The sequence below is a fragment of the Hemitrygon akajei genome, unplaced genomic scaffold, assembly GCF_048418815.1.
Source record: "Hemitrygon akajei unplaced genomic scaffold, sHemAka1.3 Scf000038, whole genome shotgun sequence".
NCBI lineage: Eukaryota > Metazoa > Chordata > Chondrichthyes > Myliobatiformes > Dasyatidae > Hemitrygon > Hemitrygon akajei.
The window spans coordinates 1,931,249-1,953,267 of NW_027331924.1; the positions used below are offsets into that span (position 1 = coordinate 1,931,249).

At 47.0% G+C, this 22,019-nt stretch overlaps 1 protein-coding gene across 1 annotated transcript in view; it reads right to left on the bottom strand.

Moving 5' to 3' along the window:
* Positions 1-11,701, bottom strand: part of LOC140720244 (E3 ubiquitin-protein ligase TRIM39-like) — a 420,075-nt gene extending 408,374 nt beyond the window's left edge. The window contains exons 1-3 of the mRNA XM_073035121.1: positions 11,486-11,701; positions 10,027-10,049; positions 9,821-9,939 (exon numbers count right to left, since the gene is read on the bottom strand). Coding sequence (XP_072891222.1) covers positions 9,821-9,939; positions 10,027-10,049; positions 11,486-11,593 — 250 coding nt within the window. The 5' untranslated portion in view covers positions 11,594-11,701. The remainder of the gene's footprint in view (positions 1-9,820; positions 9,940-10,026; positions 10,050-11,485) is intronic.
* Positions 11,702-22,019: the final 10,318 nt, after the last annotated feature.

Below are 22,019 nucleotides of genomic sequence, written 5' to 3' on the forward strand. Positions count from 1 at the left end.
CCTGCTCCTATACTATATTCCTCTAGAAATTAATGTCAGCATTGCATTCACCTTCTTCACCACCAACTCAACCTGGAGGTTAACCTTAAGGGTATCCTGCACGAGTACTCCCAAGTCCCATTGCATCTCAGAACTTTGAATTCTCTCTACATTTAAATAATAGTCTGCTGATTTATTTCTTCTACCAACGTGCATGACCATACACTTTTCAACATTGTATTTCATTTGCCACTTCTTTGACCATTCTCATAATCTATCCAAGTCTCTCTGCAAACTCTCTGTTTCCTCAGCACTACCGTCCCCTCCACTTATCTTTGTATCATCAGCAAACTTAGCTACAAAGCCATCTATTCCATCATCCAAATCGTTGATATACAACGTAAAAAGATGCGGCCCCAACATGGACCCCTGTGGAACACCACTGGTAACTGGCTGCCAACCAGAATGGGATCCCTTTATTCCCACTCTCTGTTTCCTGCCAATCAGCCAACCCTCTATCCACATATGTAACTTTCCCGTAATTCCATGGGCTCTTATCTTGTTTAGCAGCCTCATGTGCGGCACCTTGTCAAAGGCCTTCTGAAAATCCAAATACACAACATCCACTGCATCTCCCTTGTCTAGCCTACTTGTAATCTCCTCAAGAAATTTCAATGGGTTTGTCAGGCAGGATTTTCCTTTAAGGAAACCATGCTGAGTTTGGCCTAACTTGTCATATGCCTCCAGGTACTCGGTAACCTCATCCTTGACAATTGACTCCAGAAACTTCCCAACCATTTCTCAAGCTAACAGGTCTATAATTCACTTTTTGCTTCCTTGCCCCCTTCTTAAATACCAGAGTGGCATTTGCAATCTTCCACTCCTCCAGAACCATGCCAGAATCTATTGACTTTTGAAAGATCATTGCTCCGCGATCTCCACAGCTACCTCCTTCAAAACACAAGGTTGCATTCCATCTGGACCTGGAGATTTATCTACCCCTAGACTATTCAGCTTCCTGAGAACTTTCTCTGTCGTAATTGTGACTGCGCACACTTCTCTTCCCTGACACCCTTGTGTTTCTGGTATACTGCTGATATCTTCCTCAGTGAGGACTGATGCGAATACTCATTCAGTTCCTCAGCCATCTCCTTATCTCCCATTACAATTTCTCCAGCATCATTTTCTATCTGTCCTATATCCACTCTCACCTGTTTTTTACTCTTTATATACTTGAAAAAGCTTTTAGTATCTTCTTTGATGTTATTTGCTAGCTTCCTTTTATAGTTCATCTTTTCCCTCTTAATGGCCTTCTTAGTTTCCTTTTGTAAGCTTTTAAAAACTTCCCAATCCTCTGTCTTCCCACTAATTTTTGCTTCCTTGAATGCCCTCTCCTTTGCTTTTACTTTGGCTTTGACTTCTCTTGTCAGCCACGGTCGCATCCTTTTTCCATTCGAAAATTTCTTCTTTTTTGGAATATATCTGTCTTGCACCTTCCTCACTTCTCGCATAAACTCCAGCCACTGAGCACCTTCTCCTTTGTAACAGTAACTGCACTCACTTCTCTTCCCTCGAACCCTTCAACACCGGGCACAGTGCGAGTGTCCTCCACCTTCTCCTTTGTAACAGAAACTGCACTCACTTCTCTTCCCTCGCACTCTTCAACACCGGGCACAGTGCGAGTGTCCTCCACCTTCTCCTTTGTAACAGTAACTGCACTCACTTCTCTTCCCTCGCACTCTTCAACACCGGGCACAGTGCGAGTGTCCTCCACCTTCTCCTTTGTAACAGTAACTGCACTCACTTCTCTTCCCTCGCACCCTTCAACACCGGGCACAGTGCGAGTGTCCTCCACCTTCTCCTTTGTAACAGTAACTGCACTCACTTCTCTTCCCTCGCACTCTTCAACACCGGGCACAGTGCGAGTGTCCTCCACCTTCTCCTTTGTAACAGTAACTGCACTCACTTCTCTTCCCTCGCACCATTCAACACCGGGCACAGTGCGAGTGTCCTCCACCTTCTCCCTTGTAACAGTAACTGCACTCACTTCTCTTCCCTCGCACCATTCAACACCGGGCACAGTGCGAGTGTCCTCCACCTTCTCCCTTGTAACAGTAACTGCACTCACTTCTCTTCCCTCGCACCCTTCAACACCGGGCACAGTGCGAGTGTCCTCCACCTTCGCCTTTGTAACAGTAACTGCACTCACTTCTCTTCCCTCGCACTCTTCAACACCGGGCACAGTGCGAGTGTCTTCCACCTTCTCCTTTGTAACAGTAACTGCACTCACTTCTCTTCCCTCGCACCCTTCAACACCGGGCACAGTGCGAGTGTCCTCCACCTTCTCCTTTGTAACAGTAACTGCACTCACTTCTCTTCCCTCGCACCCTTCAACACCGGGCACAGTGCGAGTGTCTTCCACCTTCTCCTTTGTAACAGTAACTGCACTCACTTCTCTTCCCTCGCACCCTTCAACACCGGGCACAGTGCGAGTGTCCTCCACCTTCTCCTTTGTAACAGTAACTGCACTCACTTCTCTTACCTCGCACTCTTCATCACCGGGCACAGTGCGAATGTCCTCCACCTTCTCCTTTGTAACAGTAACTGCACTCACTTCTCTTCCCTCGCACTCTTCAACACCGGGCACAGTGCGAGTGTCCTCCACCTTCTCCTTTGTAACAGTAACTGCACTCACTTCTCTTTCCTCGCACCATTCAACACCGGGCACAGTGCGAGTGTCCTCCACCTTCTCCTTTGTAACAGTAACTGCACTCACTTCTCTTCCCTCGAACCCTTCAACACCGGGCACAGTGCGAGTGTCCTCCACCTTCTCCTTTGTAACAGTAACTGCACTCACTTCTCTTCCCTCGCACTCTTCAACACCGGGCACAGTGCGAGTGTCCTCCACCTTCTCCTTTGTAACAGTAACTGCACTCACCTCTCTTCCCTCGAACCCTTCAACACCGGGCACAGTGCGAGTGTCCTCCACCTTCTCCTTTGTAACAGTAACTGCACTCACTTCTCTTCCCTCGCACTCTTCAACACCGGGCACAGTGCGAGTGTCCTCCACCTTCTCCTTTGTAACAGTAACTGCACTCACTTCTCTTTCCTCGCACCATTCAACACCGGGCACAGTGCGAGTGTCCTCCACCTTCTCCTTTGTAACAGTAACTGCACTCACTTCTCTTCCCTCGCACTCTTCAACACCGGGCACAGTGCGAGTGTCCTCCACCTTCTCCTTTGTAACAGTAACTGCACTCACTTCTCTTTCCTCGCACTCTTCAACACCGGGCACAGTGCAAGTGTCCTCCACCTTCTCCTTTGTAACAGTAACTGCACTCACTTCTCTTCCCTCGCACTCTTCAACACCGGGCACAGTGCGAGTGTCCTCCACCTTCTCCCTTGTAACAGTAACTGCACTCACTTCTCTTTCCTCGCACTCTTCAACACCGGGCACAGTGCAAGTGTCCTCCACCTTCTCCTTTGTAACAGTAACTGCACTCACTTCTCTTCCCTCGCACTCTTCAACACCGGGCACAGTGCGAGTGTCCTCCACCTTCTCCTTTGTAACAGAAACTGCACTCACTTCTCTTCCCTCGCACTCTTCAACACCGGGCACAGTGCGAGTGTCCTCCACCTTCTCCTTTGTAACAGTAACTGCACTCACTTCTCTTCCCTCGCACTCTTCAACACCGGGCACAGTGCGAGTGTCCTCCACCTTCTCCTTTGTAACAGTAACTGCACTCACTTCTCTTCCCTCGCACTCTTCAACACCGGGCACAGTGCGAGTGTCCTCCACCTTCTCCTTTGTAACAGTAACTGCACTCACTTCTCTTCCCTCGCACTCTTCAACACCGGGCACAGTGCGAGTGTCCTCCACCTTCTCCTTTGTAACAGTAACTGCACTCACTTCTCTTCCCTCGCACTCTTCAACACCGGGCACAGTGCGAGTGTCTTCCACCTTCTCCTTTGTAACAGTAACTGCACTCACTTCTCTTCCCTCGCACTCTTCAACACCGGGCACAGTGCGAGTGTCCTCCACCTTCTCCCTTGTAACAGTAACTGCACTCACTTCTCTTCCCTCGCACCATTCAACACCGGGCACAGTGCGAGTGTCCTCCACCTTCTCCTTTGTAACAGTAACTGCACTCACTTCTCTTCCCTCGCACTCTTCAACACCGGGCACAGTGCGAGTGTCTTCCACCTTCTCCCTTGTAACAGTAACTGCACTCACTTCTCTTCCCTCGCACTCTTCAACACCGGGCACAGTGCGAGTGTCCTCCACCTTCTCCTTTGTAACAGTAACTGCACTCACTTCTCTTCCCTCGCACCATTCAACACCAGGCACAGTGCGAGTGTCTTCCACCTTCTCCTTTGTAACAGTAACTGCACTCACTTCTCTTCCCTCGCACCATTCAACACCGGGCACAGTGCGAGTGTCCTCCACCTTCTCCTTTGTAACAGTAACTGCACTCACTTCTCTTCCCTCGCACCATTCAACACCAGGCACAGTGCGAGTGTCTTCCACCTTCTCCTTTGTAACAGTAACTGCACTCACTTCTCTTCCCTCGCACTCTTCAACACCGGGCACAGTGCGAGTGTCCTCCACCTTCTCCTTTGTAACAGTAACTGCACTCACTTCTCTTCCCTCGCACTCTTCAACACCGGGCACAGTGCGAGTGTCCTCCACCTTCTCCCTTGTAACAGTAACTGCACTCACTTCTCTTCCCTCGCACTCTTCAACACCGGGCACAGTGCGAGTGTCCTCCACCTTCTCCTTTGTAACAGTAACTGCACTCACTTCTCTTCCCTCGCACCATTCAACACCGGGCACAGTGCGAGTGTCCTCCACCTTCTCCTTTGTAACAGTAACTGCACTCACTTCTCTTCCCTCGCACTCTTCAACACCGGGCACAGTGCTCGTGTCTTCCACCTTCTCCTTTGTAACAGTAACTGCACTCACTTCTCTTCCCTCGCACTCTTCAACACCGGGCACAGTGCGAGTGTCCTCCACCTTCTCCTTTGTAACAGTAACTGCACTCACTTCTCTTCCCTCGCACTCTTCAACACCGGGCACAGTGCGAGTGTCCTCCACCTTCTCCTTTGTAACAGTAACTGCACTCACTTCTCTTCCCTCGCACTCTTCAACACCGGGCACAGTGCGAGTGTCCTCCACCTTCTCCTTTGTAACAGTAACTGCACTCACTTCTCTTCCCTCGCACTCTTCAACACCGGGCACAGTGCGAGTGTCCTCCACCTTCTCCTTTGTAACAGTAACTGCACTCACTTCTCTTTCCTCGCACTCTTCAACACCGGGCACAGTGCGAGTGTCCTCCACCTTCTCCTTTGTAACAGTAACTGCACTCACTTCTCTTCCCTCGCACTCTTCAACACCGGGCACAGTGCGAGTGTCCTCCACCTTCTCCTTTGTAACAGTAACTGCACTCACTTCTCTTCCCTCGCACTCTTCATCACCGGGCACAGTGCGAGTGTCCTCCACCTTCTCCTTTGTAACAGTAACTGCACTCACTTCTCTTCCCTCGCACTCTTCATCACCGGGCACAGTGCGAGTGTCCTCCACCTTCTCCTTTGTAACAGTAACTGCACTCACTTCTCTTCCCTCGCACTCTTCAACACCGGGCACAGTGCGAGTGTCCTCCACCTTCTCCTTTGTAACAGTAACTGCACTCACTTCTCTTCCCTCGCACTCTTCAACACCGGGCACAGTGCGAGTGTCCTCCACCTTCTCCTTTGTAACAGTAACTGCACTCACTTCTCTTCCCTCGAACCCTTCAACACCGGGCACAGTGCGAGTGTCCTCCACCTTCTCCCTTGTAACAGTAACTGCACTCACTTCTCTTCCCTCGCACTCTTCAACACCGGGCACACTGCTAGTGTCCTCCACCTTCTCCCTTGTAACAGTAACTGCACTCACTTCTCTTCCCTCGCACCCTTCAACACCGGGCACAGTGCGAGTGTCCTCCACCTTCTCCCTTGTAACAGTAACTGCACTCACTTCTCTTCCCTCGCACTCTTCAACACCGGGCACAGTGCGAGTGTCTTCCACCTTCTCCTTTGTAACAGTAACTGCACTCACTTCTCTTCCCTCGCACTCTTCAACACCGGGCACAGTGCGAGTGTCCTCCACCTTCTCCTTTGTAACAGTAACTGCACTCACTTCTCTTCCCTCGCACTCTTCATCACCGGGCACAGTGCGAGTGTCTTCCACCTTCTCCTTTGTAACAGTAACTGCACTCACTTCTCTTTCCTCACACTCTTCAACACCGGGCACAGTGCGAGTGTCCTCCACCTTCTCCTTTGTAACAGTAACTGCACTCACTTCTCTTCCCTCGCACTCTTCAACACCGGGCACACTGCTAGTGTCCTCCACCTTCTCCTTTGTAACAGTAACTGCACTCACTTCTCTTCCCTCGCACTCTTCAACACCGGGCACAGTGCGAGTGTCCTCCACCTTCTCCTTTGTAACAGTAACTGCACTCACTTCTCTTCCCTCGCACTCTTCAACACCGGGCACAGTGCGAGTGTCCTCCACCTTCTCCTTTGTAACAGTAACTGCACTCACTTCTCTTTCCTCGGACTCTTCAACACCGGGCACAGTGCGAGTGTCCTCCACCTTCTCCTTTGTAACAGTAACTGCACTCACTTCTCTTTCCTCGCACTCTTCAACACCGGGCACAGTGCGAGTGTCTTCCACCTTCTCCTTTGTAACAGTAACTGCACTCACTTCTCTTCCCTCGGACCCTTCAACACCGGGCACAGTGCGAGTGTCCTCCACCTTCTCCTTTGTAACAGTAACTGCACTCACTTCTCTTCCCTCGCACCATTCATCACCGGGCACAGTGCGAGTGTCCTCCACCTTCTCCTTTGTAACAGTAACTGCACTCACTTCTCTTCCCTCGCACTCTTCAACACCGGGCACAGTGCGAGTGTCCTCCACCTTCTCCTTTGTAACAGTAACTGCACTCACTTCTCTTCCCTCGCACTCTTCAACACCGGGCACAGTGCGAGTGTCCTCCACCTTCTCCTTTGTAACAGTAACTGCACTCACTTCTCTTCCCTCGCACTCTTCAACACCGGGCACAGTGCGAGTGTCCTCCACCTTCTCCTTTGTAACAGTAACTGCACTCACTGCTCTTCCCTCGCACTCTTCAACACCGGGCACAGTGCGAGTGTCCTCCACCTTCTCCTTTGTAACAGTAACTGCACTCACTTCTCTTTCCTCGAACCCTTCAACACCGGGCACAGTGCGAGTGTCTTCCATAGTGAAGACTGGTGCAAAATATTTGGTTTAGCTGCCATCTCTTTATCCCGCGTTATTATATATCCGGCCTCATTTTCTAGCGTCCTATATCCACTCTCATCTCTGTTTTATTTTTTTTACAGTACTTGAAAAACAATTTCATATTGTTTGCTAACTTGTTTTACAAAGACAGGTGTGTAAAAAGGGCCTGAAGGATCTTTGGAGACCAGAGTCACCCCAACCACAAACAGTACCAGTTGCTACCATCCGGGATACGGTACCGCAGCATAAAAGCCAGGAGCAACAGGCTCCGGGACAGCTTCTTCAACCAGGACATCAGACTGATTAACTCATGCTGACACAACTGTATTTCTATGTTATATTGACCAGCATGTTATACATATAATTCATCATAAATTACTATAAATTGCACATTGCACATTTACATGGAGACGTAACGTAAAGATTTTTAATCCTCATGTATATGAAGGATGTAAGTAATAAAGTCAATTCAATTCAAATCAATTTCTTGTTTATTTTTTCCCGCCCAATCATCCTTTTAGTTTCTCTCTGTAGATATTTAAAAGCTTCCCAATCCTTTGTCTTCCTACTAATTTTTGTTTAGTTGTATGCCCTCTCTTTTGCCTTTGCATTAACTTGTCTTCCCTTGTCAGCCACGGTTTTACTATTTTGCCATTTTAGTATTTATTTATTTTTGGAATACATCTATCCTTCACCTTCCTCATTTTCCCAGAAACTGACACCATTTCTGCTCTGCTCTGATCCCTGCCAGCATCTCCTTCCAATTTGCTTTGGCCAACTCCTCTCTCAGACAACTGTAATTTCTTTTACTTCTCTGAAATACTACAATGTCAGACTTCACTTTCTCCTTATCAGATTTCAAGTTGAACTCAGTCATGTTGTGAGCACTGCCTCCTAAGGTTTCTTTTAACTACTCACCTCTGGTTTAATACATAACACCCAATCCAGTTGAGCTGTTCCCCGAGTAGGCTCAACGACAAACTGCTCTAGAAAGCCATCACATTGCATTCGACAAACTCACTCTCTTGAGATCCTTTACCAACCTGATTTTCCCAATTGCCCTGCATGTTGAAATCTCCCATGATTATCATAACATTGTCCTTTTCATCAGCCTTTTCTATTTCCAGCTGTAATCTGTGGGCCTCAACCCACTGACTGTTGGGAGGCCTGTATATGACTGCTGTCAGTGTCATTTTTACTTTTGCAGTTCCTTACCTCAACCCACAAGATTCAACATCTTCCAATCCTATGTCGCATCTTGCTGCTGATTTACCAACAGAGCCACGCTACCCCCTCACCCGACCTTCCTATACCTCCGATACATTGTGAAACCTTGAACATTCAGCTCCCAACTACAACCATCCTTCAGCCACGATTCCGTGATGGCCACAACATCATACCTGACAATCGGTAATAGTGCAACAAGATCATCCACCTTATTTCTCATACTCCATGCATTGAGATATAACACTTTGTGTACTGTATCTGCTACCCTTTTTAATTCTGCATCCCTAATGCACTGATACTCACCCTGCTGGCTGCAATTTTCTCCTCGCATCTGTCCACCCTATCTGACAGTCTGACTGCACGCTATCATTGCATTTTACCATCAGTCCTATCCCTTCACTCCAGTTCCCGAGCACCCCCCCCCCCACCAAATTAGTTCAGACCCTCCCCAACAGCTCTATCAAACCTCTCTGTGAGAATATTGTTCTCCCTCGGGTCCCTTTTGAGCAGGTCATTCCTCCACCAGAACAGATCCCAATGGTCCAAGAACCTGAATCCCTGTCCCCAGCACCATCTTCTCAGCCATGTTTATCTGTTAAATTATCCTGTTTCTACCCTCACCAGCACGTGGCACAGGCAGCAATCCAGAAATTACAACCCTGGGGGTGCTGCTTCTGAGCTTTTTACCAAGCTCTCCAAATTCTATTTTCAGGACCCCTTTTCTTTTACTTCCAATGTCATTGTCCCAAAATTTACCAAGATATCTGGCTCTTTTCCCTCCTTCTCTAAAATGCTGCGGACACGATTCGAGGCATCCCTGACCCTGGCACCCAGGAGGCAACATACCATTCGGGTGTCCCGTTCACATCAATAGATTCTCCTGTCTCTTCCCCTGGCGATTCAGTCCCGGATCACAACCACTCCCCTCTCTTGTGTATTTTCCTGACAATCCCGGTCACCACACTGATACCTGCTTTTATTCCTTATAATATTAACGTCAGTATTTAATTCCCAGTTCCTCTGGTAGATCCTAACTCATGTCCTGGCGTGTTAGTGCAGTGTGTCTGCGATTGGAACACAGTGGTTCATCTGCCAGTCCCGTGTATTGGTTGTATTGTGACCCTGTGCTGGTGTGTCCAGGGGTCTGACATCTCCAGCTGCCCATGTGACAGTGATGCCTCCCAGTTGGTGGGGTTGATGTGAAATAAACTTCACTTCCCCTTCAGCCCAGTATTACAGACAATCTTTGCCTCAAATTGGAACTAAATTGAGCTTCATAAACAAGGGGAAATGAATCTTTGTAAGTTTTACCTCGATTAATAGCATCAAGTGTTTCTCTCAGCACTGTGTTCAACAAATAGAGGTGATCGAATTTTTCAACCGGTAAGGCCTCATCTGTCACTGACAATTCCTGGACATCGTCATTAATCCTGTAAATATTAAACTGCTGGTTATAAATTGCTATTCTGAACTATTTTACAAATCCATTCAGGGTTTCAGAAAAGAGCCTGTCCTACCTTCTGTTCTGACGAGCTTCCTCCTGAAATAAATAAAACACAAATCCGATTAGACTTGGACTTACTGTCCATATCCTGAATTTCTTCCAAATCATTACCAGGTGTTGAAAATTCCCACTCCCGCAGTCACTCACACACACGGACAATACAGAACCACAGGGTAACTTACAAGGAAAGTTTCTGAATGTCAGACCATTACTGAGAGGATGAAACTTACAGGGAAGACAGGACAGGCTGTGCATTATCATCTGGATATGACGTCAGGCTGATAGGATGGAGGAATTTAAGATCAGTGATGTATGTGATTGTGTGCAGGTGGAGGAAGTACCTCTATTTATGGGGAGACTTGTGGGGAGATGTAATTCCAGATGGATTTTAACAAATTCCACAAGAAATTTAGTGACGAGGGTGTGGAACTCGCTGCCACAGGAGTGGCTGAAATGGAACAGCAGAGATTGAATGTAATGGGGAGGCTGGATAAACACGTGAGGGACCAGGGAGTTCGGGGCACTGTTGCTGGGTGTGGTGAGTAGGTGGGTGGAGGATTGTGAAGCAGGGAAATTGAGAGGAGAAAATGGGCCGAATGGCCTGGTTATGTTTTGAACGATTGAACGTTCATTTGAATGTTATCTGTAAAAGTAAAGAGACAGTAATAGTTTCCCTAATCTGGCGGAAACCGGATATAGAAGATAAGTCTGATGTGTGGGTCAAATTCTTTGTTCTCACTGATTGACAAAGAGACCCTCACACCAACCGCACCAGACACACTCACAGCCAGTGACTGGAACCGGGAGTTAATGAGAGTTTTAGGGGATATTTAATGCAGAATTAAGGACACAGTCAGCAGCTCTGTGTTACGATCAGAGTAAATAATTTCAGAGAAATTTGCATTCTATCCTGGGATGTACAGAAGTTGTGGAAGTCCAGTTTTGGGACAACAACAACCCTGAATAGATGCATCAATTGACAGGTGAGAAACAGTTTACTGACATTTGTAAATGCTGTGTGTAGGAGCAACACGTCTGTTTTCTGTCTGCATTGTATTCTGTGTTAGGTGTTTATTACAATAACCAGTAACGTGAGTGGGTATGTGGTAAAGGTGAAGGGAATAAGTTACGTATTCATACTTTGTTCTGCACAGTTTTGAGCTGGGGACGGGCGGATGTCATTCTGTTCTTGACCGCTGTGTTGCAGCTTACTTTACAATGAATTACCCTGAAGTTTCATCGCTTCAAGATTGTATTTTGCTAATGAAGGACTGAAAGCGTATCTTGGACATTTTGAAATGTCATTATTGGAGTGATGGGAGGGCACATCATGCAAATATAACAACTTGTGTGAGGTCGCCAGCAGCGGCAATTGATTTGTTAGAATTGGCCGCTGTGCTGTGTTTATTTCAAATATACCACTGTTCATTTAGTGCCCTTTGACAGAAACAAATTGAAATATAATCCCTCACCTTGAGAAACATCACACTGTCTTTTTGATCCATCTGTTCCTTTAACTTCGAGATTTCCTCCTGAATAAACCTTATATTCTCTTGAATCTCCCGAAGATTTTTCTCCATTGAGTTGAGAATCCTCTTCTCTTCTTCCCTGAGATCCCTGAGTAAGCTCTGCTCTTTCTCAGTGATAATCTGGCGCAGTTCAGCAAACTGGGATGTGATGTGGGTCTGAACGCTGTGTGACTGTTCCTGTCGAATGAAAGGTGAAGATTAATATACTGCATTGCTGTGCTCTGTTTCCTTTTGTCGTTAAGTTCGGTCTATTGGAGTCCATGCTACTTCTGAGTGCATTCCCGTCAACACCATTCCCTCACGTTTTCCTGAAACCTATTCTCACTTATTGACCCATAAACTCCCATCTGATTCACACACACCCTCCCCACCTTTACAGGGTTAATTGTAATTAACCATTCATCCAGCATGTCCTTGGAATGTGTCTGAAACTGTCATGACCACAGGGAGAGCATGCAAACTCCACACAGACAGCAGCAGAGGTCAGGATCGAACCCAGGTCACTGGAGCTGCGATACTCTGCTATTCTGCATTAAATGGAGCAAAATTCGACAGTAATATCAGAAATTCCGCTCATGAAGCCTCACCCGAACTCCAGAAATCTTCTCTTTCTGTTGCTGCTCCTTTTCCTGGAAGTCTGATTTCTTTTTTGTGAGAGAGTCTAAGGAAGATTTTAGCTGATCCTGGAAGTCAGAGAGTGAAGGAAATAGAAACAAAGATGCATGAAAAGAAACAGGTGATCAAACCCGATTATCACACAAAATGCCGGAGGAACTCAGTGAATCAGGCAGCATCTATTCAGGGGAAATAAACAGTCGGTGTTTCGGGATGAGACCCTTCATCAGGACTGAGAAGGAACGGGACAGAAGCCAGAATAAAAAGGTTGGGGATGAGAACCAGCTGACAGGTGGGACAACGTGAGGGGGGAAGTGGGGGAGGGTGATGAAGTGAGAAGCTGGGAGGGGACAGGTGGAAGAGGTAAAGAGTTGGAGAAGTAGGAATCTAATACGAGAGTACAATCGACCATGGAAGAAACGTGAGGAACTGGGCTGTTTGCGGCCCTGAATGGTGACGAGGGAGGAGGTTAGGAGTCAGGTGTAGCACTTGTCCCGCTTGCAGGTGTCAGTGCGAGGAGAGAGATCAGTGGGGAGGAGCGAGTGGATCAGGGCGATAGAGTACGGGGAGCGATCCGTATGGAGAGCGGAGAGTTGCGGGGTGCGGAGGTGGGCTGTGGGACGGAGAGATGCTAGAATCCCGTTGGAGACTGCGGAAGTTGCGGGGTGATGGTATTTAGAAGAAAGGAAATGTGTGAAGTATTAAGTTAACGTTAGTTTTTACCGTGTAGATTTTAACAGCTTCTTTAATCGGCATGAAGCGATGCTCTCTGTGTTCCTGCGCGTCTCTACAGACCAGACAGATTAGTGTCTTGTCCGTTTCACAAAACAGCTTCAGTTCTTCCTCATGTTCCTCGCAGTGACGTTTACTTTCCTTCCCTTTCGGATTCAGGTTTAGATTTCGAAATTTTTCAGCCAGATTTGCTAAGGCCCGACTGACCCTGAGGGTGCGGTCAGCAATCTCCTCTCTACATTCCGGGCAGGAGTTTCTCTCCTCCCTTTCCCAATACTGTGTGATACAGGAGCGACAGAAGTTGTGTCCGCACTCCAGTGATACCGGATCGGTGAAGAAATCCAGGCAGATGGGACAAATTGCCTCCTCGCTCAAACTCTCGATCTGTCCTTTCGAAGCCATGTTAACTCCCGGCACTTCCTGATTCAGAATGCTTTCGCGTTCCGGGAGCGGCTGATCCCCTGCAGTACCGCGATTGTCCACTACGCGCGCTGCAGTCTCAGGGAATGGACATGCTGCTGCTGGATGTGTTCAGTGGAAATTTTGGTTAGTGTGGGATCAAAAACACATTAAACGGGCTACAGATAAGAAAACGCGGCCATGGACTGTCTAAGCCCGGCTACGAGCGGAGGAGGGTTGGCCATATGGCCAGCAACCCCATCTCTTAAAAACCTAGAGCGACAAAAACGTCAGCTGAATCTCCAAAGGCCTCATCCCTGCGGTCGGAAGGACCTTCCCCTGGAAGACGATTGAAGTCCTGCGCTGAAAGGAGAAGCCATGTGTCCCCCCTGGGGTTGTTCACTACTACAATAACTGTGAGGCTTCCTCAGCCTACCCGGCCACTCCCTGTCCAGTGTAGAGGATCCCTGTAGTTCCAATGGTGTCCCTGTAGTCTGGAATGTGCCAGTCGGCAGCATTCCTGTACAGCAGGGGTTCCCAAACATTTTTTTTAATGCCAAAGACCAATACCAGTAACCGTGGACCCCAGGTTGGGAACATCTGCTCTCCGGACATCTCGATGTGATGGCAGGCCAACAAGTTTCGGGCGTCTTTCCTCGAGTTGATGATCTTCCAGCAGCATTCGCTGTCCGTTTTCCTGCGCGTCCTGGGAACAGCCCGAGGATCAGTGAGCCTTCTGTCACGCAGCTGCTGTGGCACAGGCCCTTGCATCTTTCTCCACAGATCTTCGCCAGCCCACAGTCTGCAAAGATGCGAGTGACCGTCTCGTCTCCACTGCAGTAATCTCGGGGCAGCGCGCTGTGGGAGTGATCTCCGGGCATGCAGCAAGGATCAGACTGGGAGGGGCCCTCTCGTCTCCACTGCAGTAATCTCGGGGCAGCGCGCTGCGGGAGTGATCTCCGGGCATGCGGCAAGGATCAGACTGGGAGGGGCCCTCTCGTCTCCACTGCAGTAATCTCGGGGCAGCGCGCTGTGGGAGTGATCTCCGGGCATGCAGCAAGGATCAGACTGGGAGGGGCCCTCTCGTCTCCACTGCAGTAATCTCGGGGCAGCGCGCTGTGGGAGTGATCTCCGGGCATGCAGCAAGGATCAGACTGGGACGGCTCCTCTCGCCGTCAGACAGGTGAGGTCTTGGTGCCTGTTGGTGAGATCTGGTGATGTGGCATTCTGCCAGATGGTCTGGACTGTCTGCTCAGGGATCCACTCCACTGTGTCCATCCAGTCCTTCTCCTGCAGTAACTGCAGGACATTCCGTGCTGACCACTGCCTGGTGTTCTTGTGGTCAAAGCTGCTGGTCTGAAAGAACTGTCACCAATTTCATTAACACAAGGTTCACATGGAGAAACTTCCTGACTGAGACAGACACAGTCTCACAGGGTATTTACAGGGTAGGGGCAGGAATGATGTTTCTCCTGGCTGGGCAGTGGAACCAGGGATCACAGACTCAAAATCCGAGATCACCTCAGCAGGACTGAGATGAGGAGAAATTTCCCCAACACAGTGCGGTGAATATTTGGAGTTTTCTCCACAAGTTTTCTAAATTAAACAGACATATTTAGGGGCTCGGCGATGTTCGGAACGCTGCAGGAAAGTGGCGCTGAGGTCAAAGATCAGTGAGGGGCAGAACAGCGCAACGGGCCGAATGACAACGCCTGCTCCTGTTTCTTATTTTCTAAATCACGAGTTGACCTTTGCGCCTTGTTCTCCCCTGGCCTTCAGCCTGTCGGATTGCACAGGGGAGAGGTGAGAGCTCCGGAGATCCACCGGCAGCCGCTGCGGGGCAGCTCCCGTCTCCCAGCAGCAGGAGACAGGACTGGGAGGAACCTCCGGACAATAGGCCCCGATCCACGGGTGTCAGTGGGCGGGACGCTGAGCGCCCGGCCGGGCCGGGGTTTGGAACGGGGACCGAGTGAGCCCGGAGACCGGGAGCTGCGCCTCGGGTTTCGGCTGCACCACCGGCGGGTCGTGAATCCTTTCGAAGGCAGAGCTGAAGCGACTGGCGGAGATTCCGTGAGATGTTTCAGCTACACGGAGGCGCCCGGCCTTTCCCCGCCGTGGATCGGGGCCTGTTGTCTGGAGTTGTCTCCCAGACCCGTCCCTTCCTGCTGGGAGACGGGAGCTGCCCCGCAGCGGCTGCCGATGGATCTCCGGAGCTCTCACCGCTCCCCTGTGCAATCCGAACGGCTGAAAACCAAGGGAGAATAAGGCGCAAAGGTAAACTCGTGCTTTAGAAAATAAGTAACAGGAGCATGCGTGGCCACTCGGCCCGTTGCGCCTATTCCACCCTTTCCTCAGAGTAGTCCTTTCTTTTTAAATATTTTTATTGATTTTAAACAAACATAAATGAAACATGAATACAAAGAGGTTGAGAGAACATAATTAGTAGGTTAAGGTATAAATACAAATAGATGATAATAACCTCCCAAACTCATAGTGGTTACAAAAAATGGAGAAAATAAGAATCCCTCCCCCTCCAGAAAAAAAGAAAAAATACCTAACCGACATGTGCCATTGCATTATATCAATTATACACAGTAGCGTCAATAACTCCACACCTCCATCCAAATAATTAAGGATAATAAAAGTAAAGTTTAGGAAAAGTCAGTTTAGCTCATATGAAAATGTTGAATAAATGGTCTCCAAGTTTCTTCAAATTTAACTGAAGGGTCAAAGACAACACTTGTAATTTTTTCTAAACTCGAACAAGAAATAGTTTGAGAAAACCACTGAAATATAGTTGGAGGATTAATTTCTTTCCAGTTCAATAGGATAGATCTTCTAGCCATTAATGTAACAAATGCAATCATCCGCCGGGCTGAGGGGGATAAACGACTATTATCCACCATCGGTAAACCGAAAATTGCAGTAATAGGATGCGGTTGCAATCTGATATTCAGAACTGTTGAAATAATACCAAAAAGATCTTTCCAATAATTTTGTAAACAGGGGCAAGACCAGAACATGTAGGTCAATGAAGCGACTTCAGAATGACATCTGTCACTGGTTGGATTAACATAAGAATAAAATCGAGCGAGTTTATCCTTGGACATGTGAGCCCTATGAACAACCTTAAATTGTATTAGGCATGTTTAGCACAAATAGAAGAAGAATTGACTAATTGTAAAATTTTCTCCCACTGCTCTGTGGGTATAAGGCAGTGAAGTTCTTTTTCCCATTCCTTCTTAATTATTTCTGATACTCCTGGCTGTATTTTCATGATCATATGATAAATGATGGCTACTTAACCCTTCTGGCAAGGATTCAGAGCTAGAATTTTTTCTGTAATGTCCATTGGACATAATTTCAGAAAATATAAACATTCAAGAAATTTCTAACTTGCAAGTATCTAAACAAAAAGAGTTTTAGGCTGGATAGCTGTTCAAAGGACATAAAACTGTTATCTAAAAATAGATCATGAAAACATGTTATACCTTTTGTTTTCCATAACACAAAGGCTTGGTCCATAAAAGAGGGCTGGAAAAAGAAGTTAGATATAATAGGGCTTGATTATTCAAGCCAAAGAATTTACGAAATTGAAACCATATTCTTAATGTATGTTTAACTATAGGATTAGTTATTTGTTTATTCGGTTTAGATAAAGCAAAAGGAAGCGAAGATCCTAAAATAGAAAACAATGAGAAGTCTTGTACAGATTTACACTCCAGATTTACCCATTGTGGGCAAGGTACTATGACCGATTCTTGTGTCCAAAATATTAAATATTGAATATTAACTGCCCAATAGTAAAATCTCAGGTTTGGGAAAGCAAAACCACCTTCCTTCTTAGGCTTCTGTAAATATTTTTTACTTAATCTAGGATTTTTATTTTGCCACACATACGAGGATATTTTGGAGTCAATAATATCAAAAAAAGATTTAGGAATAAAAATTGGTAATGCTTGGAATAAATATAACAATTTGTCTAATACTATCATCTTGATAGTATTAATTCGACCAACCAATGACAGAGATAATGGGGACCACCTGGTAACAAGTTGCTTGATTTGTTCAATTAAAGGTAAAAAATTAACTTTAAATAAACCTTTATGTTTCCTGGTAATTTTAATACCCAAATAAGTAAAATGATCTGTGACAACTTTAAATGGTAAGTGTTTATAAATTGGAACTTGCATATTTAATGGAAATAATTCACTCTTATTAAAATTCAGTTTGTAGCCAGAAAAGCTACTAAACTGAGCAAGCAAGGATGAAATAGCAGGAATAGATCTCTCGGGGTCAGATATGTATAGTAACAAATCATCAGCATATAATGATAACTTATGTCCCTTACCCACGAGTAATGCCAAAATTATTAGGTGATTCACGAATGGCAACGGCTAAAGGTTCCAAAGCAATGTCAAATAATAGAAGACTTAAAGGGCAGCCTTGCCTCGTACCACGGGACAACTGAAAAAAAGGAGATCTTTGATTATTGGTAAGAACCGAAGCCAAAGGTTCATAATACATTAATTTAATACATGATATAAATTTCAAGCTAAAACTAAAATTCTGCAATGTATTAAATAAATATAGCCATTCAACTCTATCGAACGCTTTTTCAGCATCTAAGGAAATGACATTCTGGTATTTTAGATGAAGAAGTATAAATTATATTAATAAATTTTCTAATGTTAAAAGATGAATAACAGTTTTTAATAAATCTGGTCTGATCTTCTGAGATAATTTGAGGTAATGCATTTTCTAATCTAGTGGCCAAAATTTTGGTAAAAATCTTAGAATCTGTATTCAGCAAGGATATTGGCCGATAGGATGCACATTCAGTGGGGTCTTTATCTTTTTTTACGAATTGGAGAAATGGAGGCATCATAAAAAGATTGTGGTTATTTACCTACAGTTAACGCATCTTTAAAAATTTTACAAAGCCAAGGAGCTAGTATAGAAGAAAAGGATTTTAAAAATTCAGCAGTATAACCGTCCGGACCAGGGGCTTTACCTGAATTCTTTGAAAAAGGGAGTGGGTTCCCCTTTCCAGACCCTGCCCGGGGACTTGTGCCACTCCTCAGGGTTATATATGGAACCTCTCGGGCAGGGACAGGGAGTGGGTTCCCCTTTCCAGACCCTGCCCGGGGACTTTTGCCACTCCACAGGGTTATATATGGAACCTCTCGGACAGGGACAGGGAGTGAGTTCCCCTTTCCAGACCCTGCCCGGGGACTTGTCCCACTCCTCAGGGTTATATATGGAACCTCTCAGACAGGGACAGGGAGTGAGTTCCCCTTTCCAGACCCTGCCCGGGGACGTGCCACTCCTCAGGGTTATATATGGAACCTCTCGGACAGGGACAGGGAGTGGGTTCCCCTTTCCCAGGTAGACGCCCGAAGGTGACCGGGAGCCACCAGAGGGGCTGATGTAATACAAGCCATGGCACGGTGGGTCACTGAGGTAAGGGAACCCATTTGAATGATAGCCCGACTGCATGCGGATTTTGGTGAATTTACCCGATAACTACAGAAAAAAGGAGAATCCCTTGCGTACTTTATAGCTCGTTTTAAGGATACGTGAGAGTCCAATGCTGGCAAACCCCTGGACAGATCAGTGTGTCCAGCTGGCAGTGCAGACTTTTCTAAACTTTCTCAGGCCCAAGCCTGCCCACTCCTGTAAGTTTAACTAATCTCAATTCGCTGTGTCAGACCTGGCCTCGGGTGACATAAATTTTGATGAATAGGGAGCGCAATTGACTCTTTAAAGGGACTGGGGGAAAGCGAGAGTGTGCACAGAAAACCGGTAGTGAGGAGATGGAGTTCGGGTCCCGACGAAGAACCCAGAACGGGTGGCAGGAGCATGCGGACGGTGCAGATGAAGGGGACACTTGGCTAAGGACAGAAAAGGGGTTTGTAGAAAGAGGGGACATTGGGCCAGAGATTGTCGCACTGCAATCACAGTCAAGAATAATAAGGGGCAGGAAGAGAGCCCAGATCACAGTAATATTCAACAGAGTACCACATTTACTCTCCACAATCCCATTGGTCCCGGATAGGGCAGGCCAGAGGGGACGGATCACAGTGATACTCGACAGAGTACCACATTTACTCTCCACAATCCCTTTGGTCCCGGATAGGGCAGGCCAGAGGCGACGGATCACAGTAATAATCGACAGAGTACCACATTTACTCTCCACAATCCCTTTGGTCCCGGACAGGGCAGGCCAGAGGGGACGGATCACAGTGATACTCGACAGAGTACCACATTTACTCTCCATAATCCCTTTGGTCCCGGATAGGGCAGGCCGGAGGGGACGGATCACAGTCATACTCGACAGAGTACCACATTTACTCTCCACAATCCCTTTGGTCCCGGATAGGGCAGGCCAGAGGGGACGGATCACAGTGATACTCGACAGAGTACCACATTTACTCTCCATAATCCCTTTGGTCCCAGATAGGGCAGGCCAGAGGGGACGGATCACAGTGATAATCGACAGAGTACCACATTTACTCTCCACAATCCCTTTGGTCCCGGATAGGGCAGGCCGGAGGGGACGGATCACAGTCATACTCGACAGAGTACCACATTTACTCTCCACAATCCCTTTGGTCCCGGATAGGGCAGGCCAGAGGGGACGGATCACAGTGATACTCGACAGAGTACCACATTTACTCTCCACAATCCCTTTGGTCCCGGATAGGGCAGGCCAGAGGGGACGGATCACAGTGATACTCGTCAGAGTACCACATTTACTCTCCACAATCCCTTTGGACCCGAATAGGGCAGGCCAGAGGGGACGGATCACACTGATACTCGACAGAGTACCACATTTACTCTCCACAATCCCTTTGGTCCCAGATAGGGCAGGCCAGAGGGGATGGATCACAGTGATACTCGAAAGAGTACCACATTTACTCTCCACAATCCTTTTGGTCCAGGATAGGGCAGGCCAGAGGGGACGGATCACAGTGATACTCGACAGAGTACCACATTTACTCTCCACAATCCCTTTGGTCCCAGATAGGGCTAGCCAGAGGGGACGGATCACAGTGATACTCGACAGAGTACCACATTTACTCTCCACAATCCCTTTGGTCCTGGATAGGGCAGGCCAGAGGGGACGGATCACAGTGATACTCGACAGAGTACCACATTTACTCTCCACAATCCCTTTGGTCCCAGATAGGGCAGTCCAGAGGGGACGGATCACAGTGATACTCGACAGAGTACCACATTTACTCTCCACAGTCCCTTTGGTCCCATGTACGGCAGGCCACAGGGGACGGATGAGAGTGATACTCGAAAGAGTACCACATTTACTCTCCACAATCCCTTTGGTCCCGGATAGGGCAGGCCAGAGGGGACAGATCACTGTGATACTCGACAGAGTACCACATTTATTCTCCACAATCCCTTTGGTCCCGGATAGGTCAGGCCAGAGGGGACGGTGATACAGGCGGCTGTGATCAGGCTCACCACACAGGCAGGCTCTTTTCTCACTGCTGTAATCAGGTAGAAGGTACAAGAGCCTCAGGACTCACCCTACCAGGGTCAGGAACAGTTACTACCCCTCAGCCATCAGGCTGTGGAACAATACAGGACAACTGCCCTCACTTGTCCATAGACATGCCCCCACAACAAATCATCGTACTGGGACTGTCTCCAAATGAGTGAAATAAGAGGTGGTTTGACTGAGACAGATCACATTCCTGTCTCAGAATTAGAGAAATACAATCTTACAGGATATTTACAGCGGAAGGGCTGGAATGATGTTTCCCATAAGGTGTGGAACCAGCACTCACAGACTCAAAATCGGAGGACAACTCAGCAGGACTGAGATGAGGAGAAATTTCCTCACCCAGAGTGCAGTGAATCATTGCAATTATCTCCACAAGGTTTCTAAATTTAATAGACATATCCTGGGGCTCAGCGGTGATGGAAATTTGCAGGAAAGTGGTGCTGAGGTCAAAAGTCAAGCATGTTCTGAGTGAAGGGCAGAAGAGACGGAAGGGGCCGAATGGCCACACCTTCTCTATTTCTTATTTTCTGAAACCCGAGTTTACCTTTGCGCCTCACTGTTTCTTGGCCTGTCAGATTGAACAGGGAGCGCTGAGAGCACCAGACATCTATCGGCAGCCGCTGCGGTTATTTCATGTTCTCGTTGTTTATTTGCATTGGCGAAGTTTGTTGTCTTCTGCACTCTGGCTGATCTTTCAGTGATCCAGATATAGTTACCGTTCTGTAGCTTTTCTCTGTATGTTTGTAGGAGTTGTACGTGGCGACTTATATGTACTCTGTTAGTTTTTGGAATAGTCGCTTGGGGAATCTGAAGTGGAGGAGTATTTGGGGCTTATTTAAAATTATACATAGATATTTTCCAAACAGTGTTTATTTGACAAGGGTTAATTCTGATATTGAAACTAACTGTTCTTTTTGTGGTTTATATCCAGAGAATTTATTTCATCTGTTTTGGGATTTTGAATATGTTAAAACTTTTTGGGTTGATGTTGGTCAATTTATAGATCAATATATTAATGTGGATTTTACTTTTTGTTTTCAAAATGTCTTATTTGGGTTTACTAATAACACCAAATCTCACAGGGATCATTTCTTTATCATAAATCTTTTGTTATTTACAGCAAATTTTATATCCATAAATGCAATCACAGCAATTAGAAACCTTCATTTATATTTTGATGTCAGACTTCAAACTATACGTTTATAC